Genomic DNA, 16,858 nt, shown 5'->3' with positions numbered 1-16,858 from the left:
CAAGCTATTAGGTATAAAATAAGCTACAAGGATATATTGTACAATACAGGGAATATAGCAAATATTTTATAATAACTATAAATGGAGTATAACCTTTAAAAATTGTGAATCACTCTATTGTACACCTGTAACTTATAATAATATTATACATCAACTATATTTCAATTTTTTAAAAGTAACACTTTTAAATTTTTAACATCAAATTTGAAAATACCATTAAAAATTAAAAATCGAGGACTTCCCTGGTGATGCAGTGGTTAAGAATCTGCCTGCCAAATAGAGACACAGATGTAGAGAACAAACGTATGGACACCAAGGGGAGAAAGTGGGGGGTTGGGGGGTGGGATGAATTGGGAGATTGGGATTGACATATATGCACTAATTTGTATAAAACAGATAACCAATAAGAACTTGCTGTATAAAATAAATTTAATTTAATTTTTAAAAAAAGGGAATCTGCTTGCCAGTGCAGGGGACACGGGTTTGAGCCCTGGTACAGGAAGATCCCACATGCCATGAAGCAACTAAGCCCGTGCACCACAACTACTGATCCGGCACTCTAGAGCCCACAAGACACAACTACTGAGCCCGTGCACCACAACTACTTAAGCCCACGCACCCTAGAGCCCACACACCACAACTACTGAGCCTGTGCACCGCAACTACTGAAGCCCATGCCTCTAGAGCCTGTGTGCCGCAACTCTTGAGCCCACGTGCTGCAACTACTGAAGCCCGTGCGCCTAGAGTCTGTGCTCCGCAACAAGAGAAGCCACCGCAATGAGAAGCCTGTGCACTGCAACAAAGAGTAGCCCCCACTCACTGCAACTAGAGAAAGCCCACGTGCAGCAATGACCCAACGCAGCCAAAAATAAATAAACAAATAAATTTATTTATTTTTTTAAAAATTAAAAATTGAATACAATAAAAATTAACTCAACTACTTATTTTCTTCATGAAACTCTCTGTGGAGGACACACTGAAAATACATCCCCCTTCCTTCTTGGAAACTTGCAAACTACTTGCTAATGAAAATTACGGAAATTCTGAATCTTGTACAATATGCTTCTAGATTTTGTTTTCCACAGTGAGACTGGAAGAAATGGATCTGCATATACTTCTTCAATTAAAGGAACTTTCAGATTGCTTTTTAAAACTCAAACTGATATAACATCAAATACAGTGATAATTTACTTGTTATTGGACAAAGACTTATTAAACAATGATATTTGGACTCAGAGCTCCTCCTTGGAAATTTTATTATAATTGTTCATATTAGATAAGGGAAAATTCAACATGATAAATTCAAATATTCCACCAGACAAGGAGAGCCAAATAATACTGCATGCCATGGCCTTTTTTTTGTGAATAGGCTTTTTCTCTAGCTTTACCCACAAGAACATCTTTCTGTCAAGGATTTAAGATGACCTCACCTAATTTCCTTGGCAGATAAAGGCAGTTTTTCTGTCTTGTGTTTGATCTCATGTTTGCTTAGATATTCTTCTTCTACATTTCCAAGTTCCTCAATTAAGTTTGGTGATGTATCTACTCTTTGGGGATATTGCAAAACCTTTTCCCTAGTATGGAAGACTACCCATTCTCCCCAAATTCTATAACACACAATTAGATTAAAAATTTAAATAAACTATCAGTATAACTAACTCTAAGAGGAAAAGACCCTCACTCCTCAGTATTGGACACCTCAGAGTTAATTGTGGCTCAGCTGAACACAAAAATCTTGGAAAGAGACGTGTTTCTTGCCTGGGGATTTACTTCTTTATGATTACATTATTCTAATTTTCAGTAAAAATTAGTTTACTAATATTTGAAGAAGTCTGTCTATAATCCTGGGACCTTTGCTTTCCCAACATTCTCATCACACACTTTCTCCTCTTCAGATCCAAGCACATACATGCAGAGATCAAACACCAAACCCCTTGATCAAAATGGCTGTCATTCTCTTGCTAGAATGACTTTCCCCTTCTCTCTACCAAAGGGCTGGTATGATTTTCCTGTCAAATATGTCAAGGGAGTTTTTAAGGTGTCCGTCAGTTGCCAACATGAGGTCTGCTCAGACAAGAGTGCTGCCTTCAGGAAGGAAGCAGAAACTTTCAGAGTTACACTGTAAAAGGCGGTGAGTCTCTGGGTATCCAGGGAAGAAACATTTCTATTTGAATCTCAAATCTGGATTTTCATAATATGTGGACACATAGGAAAACAGTTTTCTACAAAAGCCTTGTAAGGGAGAGATATTCCTTTATTTCCAAAACAAGACTAATGGCTCATAAAACTCGATGTTCTATATGGGGTAGAGAAATTCAATGAATTTAAATGTTATTTCTTACAGATTTTCAGGGAACTGGAGACTTCCTACTAGGATAACCTATTGATATCCTTTTTGATAACCTACTGAAGTCAAAGCTATAAGAACCTCCTTTTTTTTTCTTGTCTCAACTAGATAGAAGGCAAGCCTACATTTAGGATGAGTCACTGAATATGGGAAGGGAGTTTCTGAAGTGGTCTAGAGACTTCTCGACAGCTAGACGTCCCATATTATCATTTCTTAACAGGGAGGGCTAATAAAGAGCTACCTCAAGTAGTTAGTCTATTCAAGCCTCATTTCAGCTCAGCTGCTGATTCATCAGATACATCTCTTGCTGTGTACAAGGGCTTTCCATCTGACAGAATGAAGTTTGGCTTAGAAACCAGAGTTCAGATTGCTGTGTTTTCTGCCTTTCATAATATGCTCTCCTAAAGATCCTGCAATAAATAAACGAGCTCTTCTTGCTGTCATCCTCTTATACTTTCTAGCAGAAACTAGAGAGGCACATAGCTGAGCTCTGTATCAACCTTATAAAAAGTTGAGAAAAAGAATGCAATGAATTTAATTTTAAAATAACAGATAAATGATAACTTCCAAATGGTCTAGAGTATGATTAATAAAAATTGACAATAATAGAATATGTGGGAGAAGTATTACTGGTTTCTTTTAAGATGATAATGGGATAGATAGATGACTTATTCAGAAAGTGTTCAAGGATTTTTGGTTGCTTAAGAATCAATTAAGGTAGAATGCATCCTTTATGAAGTAAAAATTCAGATGATTATCTGAAAAGTATTACATACTTGAATAAGTGAAAAGAAACTGTATATTGAAGAAGAAGAATATAAAGTTATATCACTCTGTTTATATGACATTTACTCTTAATAGGATAAATATATTTAAATCAAACTAATGCCTAATAACAGAAGAAGAAAGTGATTTTATATATATACATACACATGTGATTCTCTATACACAAATATGTATGTATGAATATATTCCAATTATATATACATATTCTATATTTATATACATATATATTCCATGGATGTATGTATAATTTATTTGGAATTAAACTATAATTCTAAAATACTACATTGGAAGATTTTTTTATGATATCACAAAATATCAATATATTAAGTAATAAAGGTATAAAAATATTTTAAGTCACTCAGTAGAATAAAAAGTATTAAAACTCATATATATCATACATATTTATGATTTTATAATACATAAATGTATTATGAAAGCAAAACTGGAAATGACACTTCAGCACAGATTTCAAAGGCCTTTTGTAACTTTTGTGCCTCATTATGAAAATTTTTAAACGTCCATCTTAACAAAGATAAAAGTAAGTTTTTCTCTTAGAGGAAAACATAGGTAGAACACTCTATGACATAAATCACAGCAAGATCCTTTTTGACCCACCTCCTAGAGAAAAGGAAATAAAAACAAAAGTAAACAAATGGGACCTAATGAAATTTAAAAGCTTTTGCACAGCAAAGAAAACCATAAACAAGACGAAAAGACAGCCCTCAGAATGGGAGAAAATATTTGCAAACGAAGCAACTTACAAAGGATTAATCTCCAAAATATACAGGCAGCTCATCCAGCTCAATATCATAAAAACAAACAACCCAATCCAAAAATGGGCAGAAGACCTAAATAGACATTTCTCCAAAGAAGATATACAGATTGCCAACAAACACATGAAAGGATCCTCAACATCACTAATCATTAGAGAAATGCAAAATAAAACTACAATGAGGTATCATCTCATACCGGTCAGAATGGCCATCATCAAAAAATCTACAAACAATAAATGTTGGAGAGGGTGTGGAGAGAAGGGAACCCTCTTGCACTGTTGGTGGGAATGTACATTGATACAGCCACTATGGAGAACAGTATGGAGTTTCCTCAAAAAACTAAAAATAGAACTACCATATGACCCAGCAATCCCACTACTGGGCATATACCCTTAGAAAACCATAATTCAAAAAGAGTCATGTACCACAATGTTCATTGCAGCTCTATTTACAATAACCAGGACATGGAAGCAACCTAGGTGTCCATCGACAGATGAATGGATAAAGAAGATGTGGCACATATATACAATGGAGTATTACTCAGCCATAAAAAGAAATGAAATTGAGTTATTTGTAGTGAGGTGGATGGACCTAGAGTCTGTCATACAGAGTGAAGTAAGTCAGAAAGAGAAAAACAAATACCATATGCTAACACATATATATGGAATCTAAAAAAAAAAAAAAAAAGGTTCTGAAAAACCTAGGGGCAGGACAGGAATAAAGGCACAGACGTAGAGAATGGACGTGAGGACACAGGGAAGGGGAAAGGGAAGCTGGGACGAAGTGATAGAGTGGCATGGACATATATACACTACCAAATGTAAAATAGATAGCTAGCAGGAAGCAGCCGCATAGCACAGGGAGATCAACTTGGTGCTTTGTGACCACCTAGAGGGGTGGGATAGGGAGGGTGGGAGGGAGACACAAGAGGGAGGAGATATGGGGATATATGTATATGTATAGCTGATTCACTTTGTTATACAGCAGAAACTAACACACCACTGTAAAGCAATTATACTCCAATAAAGATGTTAAAAAAATCATAAAAATAAATTAAAATGCAAACCAATAAATAAATAAAAGTAAGTTTTTAATTAAGTTTTATAAAGTAGATTACAGTAAATTATTTTAAAGAAAACAGCTACCACCCAAAGACCATGAGCATAATTTGATATACAATCTTCCAGTCTTGGTTTCAAAATGTACCCTAATGTGTTCCTATTTTCTGAAGGATTTGTTTATTCACTGTGGTTCAAATTCAGATAAGTAATCATTTGCATGTTTAGAATATTCTCTTTCAATATTTCACATTGTATTAGTTTGTTTTTCTTTTTAATTTTGTATTGTATTGTCTCCTATTCCACTCTCCACAAACTACTTATGTCCAAATGAAGGAGGAGGAAGAGAAGAAAGAGCAGAAACTGCTACAGAAGATCAGCTTTGAAACCACCGTTCTGTATACCCTTGTGGTTTATAAGAAGTAGTTCATAGAGTCTCTATAATCAGAGGTCAGTGTGTTTTATTTCCATGTTGCCCATTTCAATAGGCCTATTACTTAGCAATCAAGGCACATTACACATATGATTACAAACACATCTGGAGACTATGAGGTTCTAGGTAACCCAACATCTACAGCATGCGGAGAGGTTTCCCCAGGCTGGATTTTTTTTTCATGAAATAACGCATGTTTATTTACATTTATGCTGCTACTGTGTCCCTGTGTTCTATGTTTTGGTTCCCCTGTAAGGAGAGGATGTAAACAACATTTAACATATAGGAACACGATGGAAAAGTGAAGGTATAGTTAGTATGCATGTTAGCACAACGCCAAACCACTCTGTTTGAAGTCAGCACTTCTTTTTCAATAACTGAGCATCAAATTTTTTTTATCATAGAAAAATGGAAACTGTTCTTGGATGCTTTTCAAATCAGTCAATACCACACACACTGATTGAATAGCATCTATATATGTGCCAAGCTACTGTTGCTGGTACAGGCGCTTATGGTAAATTATTCTATCTCTGCAACATGTTATTTGGAGGAAAATTGGCACTATTTGCAAGGAACTTTGGGTTTAATTTGCATCTAAAAATTTTAAATACCCATAATTGTATATGGCCAGGAACATTACCCATGGTTAATTTGCATATTGTTCTTATTGTCCCTAAGATGTAGGACATTTAACAATGACTACTTTATGCCACATGACGTTGCACACCAAACTGAGAGCAAAGATCACTCAGGGCTGATGAAACTTGGCATTGAGGACTTTTGGGGTCATGATGAACCACCAAACAGTTTAACACCCTTTCATCTCATGCCCCCTGAATTTCCCTTTTGAGCATACCTTCTGCCCAGGTTTTTGCAGACTCATCCCAGGACTGTCTGGCTCAATTATCTTGGTCCTAGATGTCTGTAAGCAGAATCATACTTCAGAGGTTCAAAGGGCTCAGGGGCTATCCATCAGGCCAGTTCCATTTCAAATATAAAAAAATCTTGTGCACTCTGATCAAATTGATGTTTCTCCTTCCTTATGTATCAGTAGCACAAAAGCTGAAGCTCCCTTCCATCTTGAGAGTTTGAACTTCATTCTCCTTTAATGTAACAGTCCTTTCACTAAATCCTTTCTCAGGCTCATTGGCTGCTTCTGTTGAAAATACTCTAACCTTGTATCCCTTTCTTGTTATGAATAAAACAGTTATCCAAACCTTAATGCTGAGAAATTTTCACAGTTCTCCAGCACTTTCATACTGCAGCTCTGCCAATAGTGGAAAATGAATCTAGGCTCTGGAGGGAAAAATTTGTGCTTCAAAGGAAAAACTATGTGTTATCTATAGCATGTCTCCATATTATCTGTTTATGATTCTATGGCAGCTATTCTACATCTCTTTAAATTATAGATAACTGATGGCAGTGAAAAATAATTCTTATCTATAGTTATACAAATCTGTGCTGTCCAAAGAGAGTTAATTGACCTCCCTCCGTCACTGTGGAGAAGCCAGGATTTTCTTTTGAACTGTTAAACATCTACTTGATTTCCTCACTGATTCATGAGTTAAATAAAATCTTTAATAATTATTCATTTTATATCTGCATGGAAGTCACATATTTATCTTTTTTTTAATTACCATTTAACAGCTGCAAATGAGGAAAAATAAGCATAACGAGGTTATTGATCAGGGAATTTATAAAAATGAGATGGTAAAAGAGGACATATCCAGCAAGAGGGGATCAAGAGTCATATTCTCTCATGCTTTTCTTAGCATTAACATGCCATAATTTAGGGGGAATGAAAATAAAGAGTTATTTAATAAGTTTCTCTAAAAGTAATATCACATTTATATTCATATTGGAGAGTCTTGATGGAAATGATTAAAGGGTGATGGTTAGTATCTGAAACCACTGTCAAGGCAAAAATTGCACCAGACGAAGTTAAGCAGGTAAGGAAGACTTTATTCAAGGCTATTGAAATAGGGAAGAAAGACAGTCTGAACTCAACTCCACCAAAGCAATGGGCATGAGAGTTTAAAAGCTGGGTTGGTAGATATCATAGATCATCTGTGTTTGCTAATTGGCCTTACCCAAGGAAAAGGGAGGCAGAGGGAGATTCAACACACAGAGAGGAGAAGGCAGTGTAAAGACAGAGCAGCGAGAGATTTGAAGATCCTGGCCTTGAGGACTAGTGTGATGCAGCCACAAGCCAAGGATTTCCCAGTATCCACTAGAAGTTGGAAGAGACAAGGAAATTATTCTCCCCTAGGGCCTCCAGGGTGAGAACAACCCTACCCACACCTTGATTTTGACCCAGTGATACTTATTTCTGACTCCTGGCCTCCAGAACTACAAGAGAATAAATTTCTATTATTTTAAGCCACCAAGATTGTGGTAACTTGTTACAGCAGCCAAGGGAAACCAATACTGATTTTGGTACCAAGGAGTGGGGTACTGCTGTAACAAATACCTAAAAATGTGGAAGTGGTTTCGGAGTTGGTAATGGACAAAGGATAGAAGAATTTTGAGGCACATGATACATAAAACCTAAATTGCTTTAAACAAACTACTGACAGAAATATAAGCATTAAGGACAATGCTGCTGAGAGCTCAGAAGGAAAGGAGGAGCACAAAAGAGGAAACCTGTATCATCTTGGAGAATATGTATATTGTCACAAACAGAATACTGGTAGAATGTGAACATTAAACGTGCTGCTCAAGGATCTCAGAAGGAAATGAGAAACATCCTAGTGGAAAATGGAAGAAAGGCAATCCTTGTTATACAGTGGCAGAGAAATTCACTGAATTGTGACCTACAGTCGTGTAGGAAACAAGAACTTGTAAGCGATGAATTCAGATATTAGCTGAGGAGATTCCCAAGCATAGCCTTGAGATACAGCCTGGCTTCTCCTTGCTGCTTGTACTAAAATGCTAGAGGAAAGAGACATATTGAGGAAAGAATCACTAAGCCAAAAGGAACAGGACTTGTTGATCTGGGAAATTCCCAGACTACCCAGATTGCAAAAGATGCTAAAATTAGGAGATTCACTGTTACAAAAGCGTACTCTGGAGAGAAGTCCAGCGGTATGGCTGGAGAACTTTTCATTAGTGTGGAAGAGATTAAGCATGAGTGAAGGGGAGCACAGTTGGGGGACTGGACAATCTGGGTGAGAGATAATGGTGCATTGGTCTGCGAAGTACATGTGGCGGTCTAGCACTACAAGTGATGAAAAGTGGTTGGATTCTAAATGTATGCTGAAGACAGAAATGATGATATTTTCTGACTGACTGTATACACTTTGTGAGAGAGAGGGTTGAGGATTATTCCAAAGCATTGGGTCTGGGTAACTGGAAGGATAAAGTTGACATTTCCTGAGATGTAGGAAAATACCAGGAGCCCAGTTTTTAGCATAATAGGTTGATATTTCCATTGGGAAAAGCAAGTGGAGATTCTGGGAAGGTAATTGAATATAGGACTCCAGAGATCAGCACCTAGGTCCAGACTACAGCTATAAATTTAGGGTCATCCAAAATATACAAACAACTCATACAACTCAACAACAAAAAAACAAATAACCCAATTGAAAAATGTGCAGAAGACCTTAACAGACATTTCTCCAAAGAAAACATACAAATGGCAAGTAGGCACATGAAAAAGTGTTCAGCATCACTAATTATTAGAGAAATGCAAATCAAAACTACAATGAAGCGGGCTTCCCTGGTGGCACAGTGGTTAAGAATCCGCCTGCCAATGCAGGGGACATGGGTTCGAGCCCTGGTCCGGGAAGATCCCACATGCCACGGAGCAACTAAGCCCATGCGCCACAACTACTGAGCCTGCGCTCTAGAGCCCATGAGCCACAACTACTGAGGCCACGTGCCACAACTACTGAAGCCCACACACCTAGAGCCCGTGCTCTGCAACAAGAGAAGTCACCGCAATGAGAAGCCGGTGCACCGCAACGAAGAGCAGCCCCTGCTCACCGCAACTAGAGAAAGCCCACGCGCAGCAACAAAGACCCAATGCAGCCAAAATTAATTAATTAATTAATTAATTTTAAAAACTACAATGAGGTACCACCTCACACCGGTCAGAAGGGCCATCATTAAAAAGTCTACCACTAACAAATCCTGGAGAGGATGTGGAGAAAATGGAACCCTCCTACACTGTTGGTGGGAATGTAAATTGGTACAGCCACTATGGAAAACAGTATGGAGATTCCTCAGAAAACTAAAAATAGAATTACCATATGATCCAGCAATCCCACTCCTGGGAATATACCCAGACAAAACTATAATTCAAAAAGATACATGCACCCCTATGTTCATAGCAGCACTGTTCACAATAGCCAAAACATGGAAACAACCTAAATGTCCATCAACAGAGGAATGGATAAAGAAGACATGGTACATATATACAATGGAATACTACTCAACCATAAAAAAGAATGAAATAATGCCATTTGCAGCAACATGGATGCAAACAGAGATTATCATACTAAGTGAAGTAAGTCAGAAAGAGAAAGACAAATACCGTATGATATCACTTATATGTGGAATCTAAAATATGGCACAAATAAACCAATCTACAAAACAGAAACAGACTCATAGACACAGAGAACAGACTTGTGGTTGCCAAGGGGGAGGGGAAAAGGGAGAGGGATGGACTGGGAGTTTGGGGTTGGTAGATGCAAACTATTACATACAAAATGGATAAACAACAAGGTCCTAATGTATAGCACAGGGAACTATATTGAATATCCTGTGATAAACCATAATAGAAAAGAATATTAAAAAAGAATGTAGGGCTTCCCTGGTGGTGCAGTGGTTAAGAATCCGCCTGTCAATGCAGGGGACACAGGTTCAAGCCCTGGTCCGGGAAGATCCCACGTGCTGCAGAGCAAATAAGCCCATGCGCCACAACTACTGAGCCTGCGCTCTAGAGCCTGCAAGCCACAACTACTGAAGCCCACGTGCCACAACTACTGAAGCCCGTGTGCCTAGAGCCCATGCTCCGCAACAAGAGAAGCTACTGAAATTAGAAGCCCGCGCACCGCAACAAAGACTAGCCCCCGCTCGCTGCAACTAGAGAAAGCCTGTGTGCAGCAACAAAGACCCAACTCAGAAATGGAAATAAAAACAAAAATAAACAAATGGGACCTAATGAAACTTAAAAGCTTTTGCACAGCAAAGGAAACCATAAACAAGAGGAAAAGACAGCCCTCAGAATGGGAGAAAATATTTGCAAATGAAGCAACTGACAAAGGATTAATCCCCAAAATATACAAGCAGCTCATGCAGCTCAATGTCAAAAAAACAAACAACCCAATCCAAAAATGGGCAGAAGACCTAAATAGATGTTTCTCCAAAGAAGATATACAGATTGCCAACAAACACATGAAAGGATGCTCAACATCACTAATCATTAGAGAAATGCAAATCAAAACTACAAGGAGGTATCACCTCACACTGGTCAGAATGGCCATCATCAAAAAATCTCCAAAAAATAAATGCTGGAGAGGGTGTGGAGAAAAGGGAACCCTCTTGCACTGTTGGTGGGAATGTACATTGATACAGCCACTATGGAGAACAGTATGGAGGTTCCTCAAAAAACTAAAAATAGAACTACCATACGACCCAGCAATCCCACTACTGGGCATATACCCTGAGAAAACCATAATTCAAAAAGAGTCATGTACCACAATGTTCATTGCAGCTCTATTTACAATAGCCAGGACATGGAAGCAACCTAAGTGTCCATCGACAGATGAATGGATAAAGAAGATGTGGCACATATATACAATGGAATATTACTCAGCCATAAAAAGAAGTGAAATTGAGTTATTTGTAGTGAAGTGGATGGACCTAGAGACTATCATACAGAGTGAAGTAAGTCAGAAAGAGAAAAACAAATACCGTATGCTAACACATATATATGGAATATTAAAAAAAAAAAAGGTTCTGAAGAACCAAGGGGTAGGACAGGAATAAAGACGCAGATGTAGAGAATGGTCTTGAGGACACGGGGAGGAGGAAGGATAAGCTGGGACGAAGTGAGAGAGTGGCATGGACATATATACACTACCAGATGTAAAATAGATAGCTAATGGGAAGCAGTCGCATAGCAAAGGGAGACCAGCTCCGTGCTTTGTGACCACCTAGAGGGGTGGGATAGGCAGGGTGGGAGGGAGGGAGATGCAAGAGGGAGGAGATATGGGGATATATGTATACGTATAGCTGATGCACTTTGTTATAAAGCAGAAGGAAACACACCATTGTAAAGCAATTATAGTCCAATAAAGATGTAAAAAAAAAAAAGACCCAACTCAGCCAAAAATAAAAATAAATAAATAAATGAATAAAAATTTTTTAAAAAAGAATGTATGTGTATAACAGAGTCACTTTGCTGTACAGCAGAGATTGGCACAACATTGTAAATCAACTACACTTCAATAAAAAAAATTTTTTGATAAAATAAAATAAATTTGGGGTCATCAATATACAGATAATATCTAAAGCCGTGAGGCTGGAGGAGGTCATCAGGAAGGGACTGTAGATACAAAATAGAAGAGGTTTCAAAAGTGAGTCATGGGAGCCTCCAAAATTAAAAGGTCAAGAAGTGGAGGAGAGAGCAGCAGAGGAGACTGAGAAGGAGTGTGGTAGGAGAAAAACCAGGAGAGTGTGGACTTCTGCTGAGCCAAGTGAAGAAAGCGCTTCAAAAAAGGAATGATCAAAAGTGTCAGGGCTTCCCTGGTGGCGCAGTGGTTGAGAATCTGCCTGCCAGTGCAGGGGACACGGGTTCGAGCCCTGGTCTGGGAAGATCCCACATGCCACAGAGCAACTAGGCCCGTGAGCCACAACTACTGAGCCTGCGCGTCTGGAGCCTGTGCTTCACAACAGGAGAGGCTGCGATAGTGAGAGGCCCGTGCACCGCGATGAAGAGTGGCCCCCGCTTGCCACAACTAGAGAAGGCCCTCGCACAGAAACGAAGACCCAACACAGATAAAAATTAATTAATTAATTAATTAAAAGTGTCACGTACTGGGATTTCCCTAGTGGTCCAGTGGTTAAGACTCTGCGCTTCCACTGCAGGGGGCACGGGTTCGATCCGGGGTTGGGAAACTAAGATCCCACATGCCACGTGGCCAAAAAAAAAAAGTGTCAAGTACTGCTAAGAAGGTACGTAAGAAGAGGATGAGAAGTGTCCATGGTATTTACCAGCCTGGAAGTCATTGGAGATGTTGACTACAAACGTTTTGTTATGATACTGACATGATGATTTCAGTGGGGATAAGAGAGAGAATTTAAGGACAGTATATATAGGAAATGAAATGAAATGGACTGCAAAGTCAATTAATTTTGCTTTTTAAAAAATCCACAAATTGGCCAGAATAAGCTCATTACTAACTTAAAAGAGTTTTGCTGAGAGGTACCAGGTGGCTAGAGGTACGGAGGAAATGAGTAACCAACATGGATCATTCAGTTAGAGAGTTTGCTAATTAAAGAAGGAGGTAGTAAATGCATGGTAATTTCCAAGAGCTAAGGGGAAAAGCAAATGTGATTGTTTTAATCTGTTAAATCTGTTAAGTCTGTGAGGTTAAAAACAGAGAAGAGACTGAATGGGGTTCTTGAAGAGTCGATGAGAATAAGAAAAGCAAAGGTGAAGGAACTGACTTTAGAAAAGGAGTAATTTCTTCCTGAGAAATATTAGGGACAGATGCAAAGGTAACTGCACACCAGGCTTTCTCAATCTCATCACTATTGACATTTTGACCTGGATAATTCTTTGCTGTGGGATGGCCTCTCTGTGCATTATTGGACATTTAGCAACCCTGGTCTCTACCCACTAGATGCCAGTAGCACTCTCCCCCTGTCATGACAGCCCCAAATTGTCCCCAGACATTGCCAATGTCCCCTCAGGGCGAAATCACCTTGGTTGAGAACCACTGATATAGAGATAAATTGAAGGGCAGAGATTGCACTATGGGCGTTCTGAGTACTATGAGAAATTGGAATGGTAATGCATACAAGGTATTAGAATAAGCTGAGTGATTAAGAGAACTTCTGGGAAGAATTCTTAATAACAATAGATACTATGGTGGCTTTGTTTTGTGTCAACTCGGCTCGCTGGAACTGTGTCTGCCAGAATGCCCTTCCCTATATAGTTCTAGACTCATGTGGGCCACAAGAGACATTTTACGTGAGATTTGAAGGTGGAAGGAAACAGCCACCACATTCGTTTCATACTCAGAAGGCTACTGTAGGGCACCAGGCATGACTGCAGCTCACATATTGTCACTAATCTGCCGGCTCACCTTGGAATGAAGCAACAACCAGGCCACGGCTCCTCCAGCTCCTCCCACTCCTGTACTAGGCGCCTCTTTAGCTCTGTGATGAAGGGCGCCAGCTGCCCCAGCAAGTCATCCATCTCATTGAAGTGGGAGGCCTGGAAGCAGTGAGAGACCCATGTGGGTTCCATTTCATCTCTGAGGGCTCCAGGCCATCCCTCTAGTTTCCAGTTTGTGCTTACTCTCCCCTACTTCTTGTCTATCTTTCTTCCCCATTGCCAGTCCTGCTGACTTCAAGCTGCAGCATCCAACACAGAAGCAATAACTGTATATAAGCTCTTCAATGCAATCCCTCAATTGTTTAAGGTCAAATCCCTACAACAAATCCCACATTCCATACCATTTATTTACTACTGCCTGTATGTCAAGTATAACAACACTATAAATTACATTGTAGTATCCTTATTTTATAGGTGAGGAAACAAGAGTCAGAAAGACTAACTCTATCAAGGTCCCACATTTAGTAGACATGGAGTCTGAACAACATCCACCTTCCTTTAAAATCCTCTCTCTTTCCATTCTCCCAGTCTATAGTGCTGGCAGTTAGCAATTTTAAGAAATAAGGAGGCGTAGAACTTTTTTAAATTAATGACCTTGGCCTATTGGTAAATGATTCTACACTGTATTCTAATAATGGTGGGAAATAAATAAAAGCCCTTTTCAAGATAGCACTTAATGATGTTTTAGAGGTAGGAGGCACAAAAGTTAAAGATAAAATTTACTTGCTCTTCACGGATATGAAATAAGAAGAGTTTCAGTTTTCCATTTTCTATTACTGCATAATGCCTCTGAGACACTAACATTTGGTGGCAGCAGATGTCCTGAAAGTTTAGAAGGAACCTTAATCAATCTATCAACACTCAGTTTAATCAAAACTAGGAGAGAGTGATCAAGGAGTTTATGACTATTACTTGTGCCACGGCCAATGTCCTGGCTTCGCCTTTCCTGTCTCTCACCTCCAAGGCAGAGCTTCTAGGCCTTTCCACACCAGCTGACACTGACAGTAACAACAGCAGCCATGTTCGCAGTACACATGGACTGTGGCAACAGACCAAGATAGACTAAGTCTAGCTTTTTACTTGCTGGTATTTTTAAAAGCAGCAGCATAACCACAAAGGCATTGAAGAAAATGTATTAGGTTCGCTGGGTGAACAATCTTATGTGTACATATCTCCGTGTCTACTATAGCATATAAAGTCCTGAGGTACCGGGATCAAATCTATGATTACTTCCAAAAAGGCTAGAATGATAGAATATCAACATCGGAAGGGATTTTTTCTTCAAGTCACCTAATCCATTCCCCTTCCAAGTGGATGAATCCATTCTAAAACTAACCAAGTAGTCATGCATGCTCTTCTTTCACTCTCCAAATACCATGCCATTAACCAATTCAAAAGGGAGCCCATGTTATCCACTGATAGCTAAAAGCTAGACTATGCCTGCCTGTGATTATGACCCAAGGGTGTTGGAAGAGTCATTTTGCATCATCCAGAGTATGTCTCCTCCACCTATCATGTGCCATATTTATTATTTAATGCATGCTCTATTGTTATAATAATGGCAATAATAACGAGATTGATATTAAAGCAGATACCTTCTAAACCATTTTGTTCCATCAGTAAAATTTTTGTTAGATCGATTATTGGAAGCACAAATGATTATTGCTTTTGCCACAATTTTTTTCATTTTATACCATAGTAGCACTATGATTATATTAGCTCAAAAGGTAATAATTATTTTAGTAGTCATTTTGAAAAGCCTCTTTTTCATGATTTCCACAGAAAATTATTCACTTGAACAAAGTTTTATTTTTAAAGTTATATTAAATGTAGGCTATGCGGGAGTTTATCTTATAAAAATAAGCTTCGTATTGAAGCCCACTTTAAGATCACAGTTTTATTATCTGAGAAAAGGATAAAATTTTGAAATAGAATATCTTCATCAAAACTTGGGAAAAATTTCTACAGAAATTGTCAATTAACTCTTGCATATTGTCTGCAGGTTTCTATCAGCACAAGATGGATCTTGATACATGTTATACCCCTTTTAAGAGCTGGAGAAATCAAGTCACAAGTAGTTCTTACTGTTTATGAGATCTCACAGCCATCTGCCAGAAATAGAAGGAAGGGCTTGCGGTGACCATTCTTCTGCTTTGTAACTAGAGCGTAGTCTCTCCAGGAACACCTTATATTTCACCTCATCAGAGTCTATCTCCACTAAGAGAAAACAGATAGTGAAGATATTGACAATATAAATGACCTCAAGAAAAAAAAAATACAGACACTGCCGACATGTGTTAAAGAGTTTATCAGGATTAAAAACTGATTCATCAGGGAGTTCCCCGGTGGTCCGTGGTTAGAACTCCACACTCTTATTGCCGAGGGCCCTAGTCGGGCAACTAAGATCCCACAAGCCGCGCGGTGCAGCCAAACAAAAAACTGATTCAACAGTTTAATTTCTCAGTAACTGGATTAGTATCTGTCCTCTAAATAAATCTGCTTCTAGGGTGACTGTGTTCTGATCAGTTATAGGTAAAATATGTTCAATAAGAAAATTGAGGTGGGATTGTTTCTTTCAGATAAAAGAGTAGAAAAGTCCTAGAGGCAAAAGGCTAGAAATAATAGGAAGCTAAGTTTGATAATTCAACTTTATATGGCAGTACTCTATGGGAAAAAATACAATTTAGTAGGATTCAATAAATAGTTTTCTAAAATTAAATTATTTGTTAGAATTAAGCTGTGCTCTGGGTTTTTAAATCAAAATGAATATGCTGTAGTAATTGGGGATATGAGAAAAAATACATTAACACTACTTGGAACATAGTTAACGTGTCTGAATTTATGCCAATATCTGTTTGTAAGAGGGAACAATTTCTAGTAGATGAAAGTTGCCAATTATGTTTTAATAGGTTCATATACAATGATAGTAGAATTGTAATACTGATTTTCTTCTGAATACTCCAATTTGCACTGTTTTCCTCCAATAATTTCTGCTTCAATGACTGTATATTGATCTCCACTATGTATTATTTTTCCTTAAATTAAATACTCTGTTTCTCAGTTGTGGTGGAGGGGGAGTACACACACGGAGACTAATCCAAATTCTGGTGAAAC

At 38.4% G+C, this 16,858-nt stretch overlaps 1 protein-coding gene across 1 annotated transcript in view; it reads right to left on the bottom strand.

The window, feature by feature from the left end:
- Positions 1–14,765, bottom strand: part of LOC118884635 (ADP-ribosylation factor 1-like) — a 71,520-nt gene extending 56,755 nt beyond the window's left edge. The window contains exons 1-3 of the mRNA XM_036832340.1: positions 14,748–14,765; positions 14,468–14,566; positions 13,713–13,843 (exon numbers count right to left, since the gene is read on the bottom strand). Coding sequence (XP_036688235.1) covers positions 13,713–13,843; positions 14,468–14,566; positions 14,748–14,765 — 248 coding nt within the window. The remainder of the gene's footprint in view (positions 1–13,712; positions 13,844–14,467; positions 14,567–14,747) is intronic.
- Positions 14,766–16,858: the final 2,093 nt, after the last annotated feature.

Source organism: Balaenoptera musculus, chromosome 19 (assembly GCF_009873245.2).
Source record: "Balaenoptera musculus isolate JJ_BM4_2016_0621 chromosome 19, mBalMus1.pri.v3, whole genome shotgun sequence".
NCBI lineage: Eukaryota > Metazoa > Chordata > Mammalia > Artiodactyla > Balaenopteridae > Balaenoptera > Balaenoptera musculus.
This window is presented reverse-complemented; position numbering and strand designations above follow the sequence as displayed.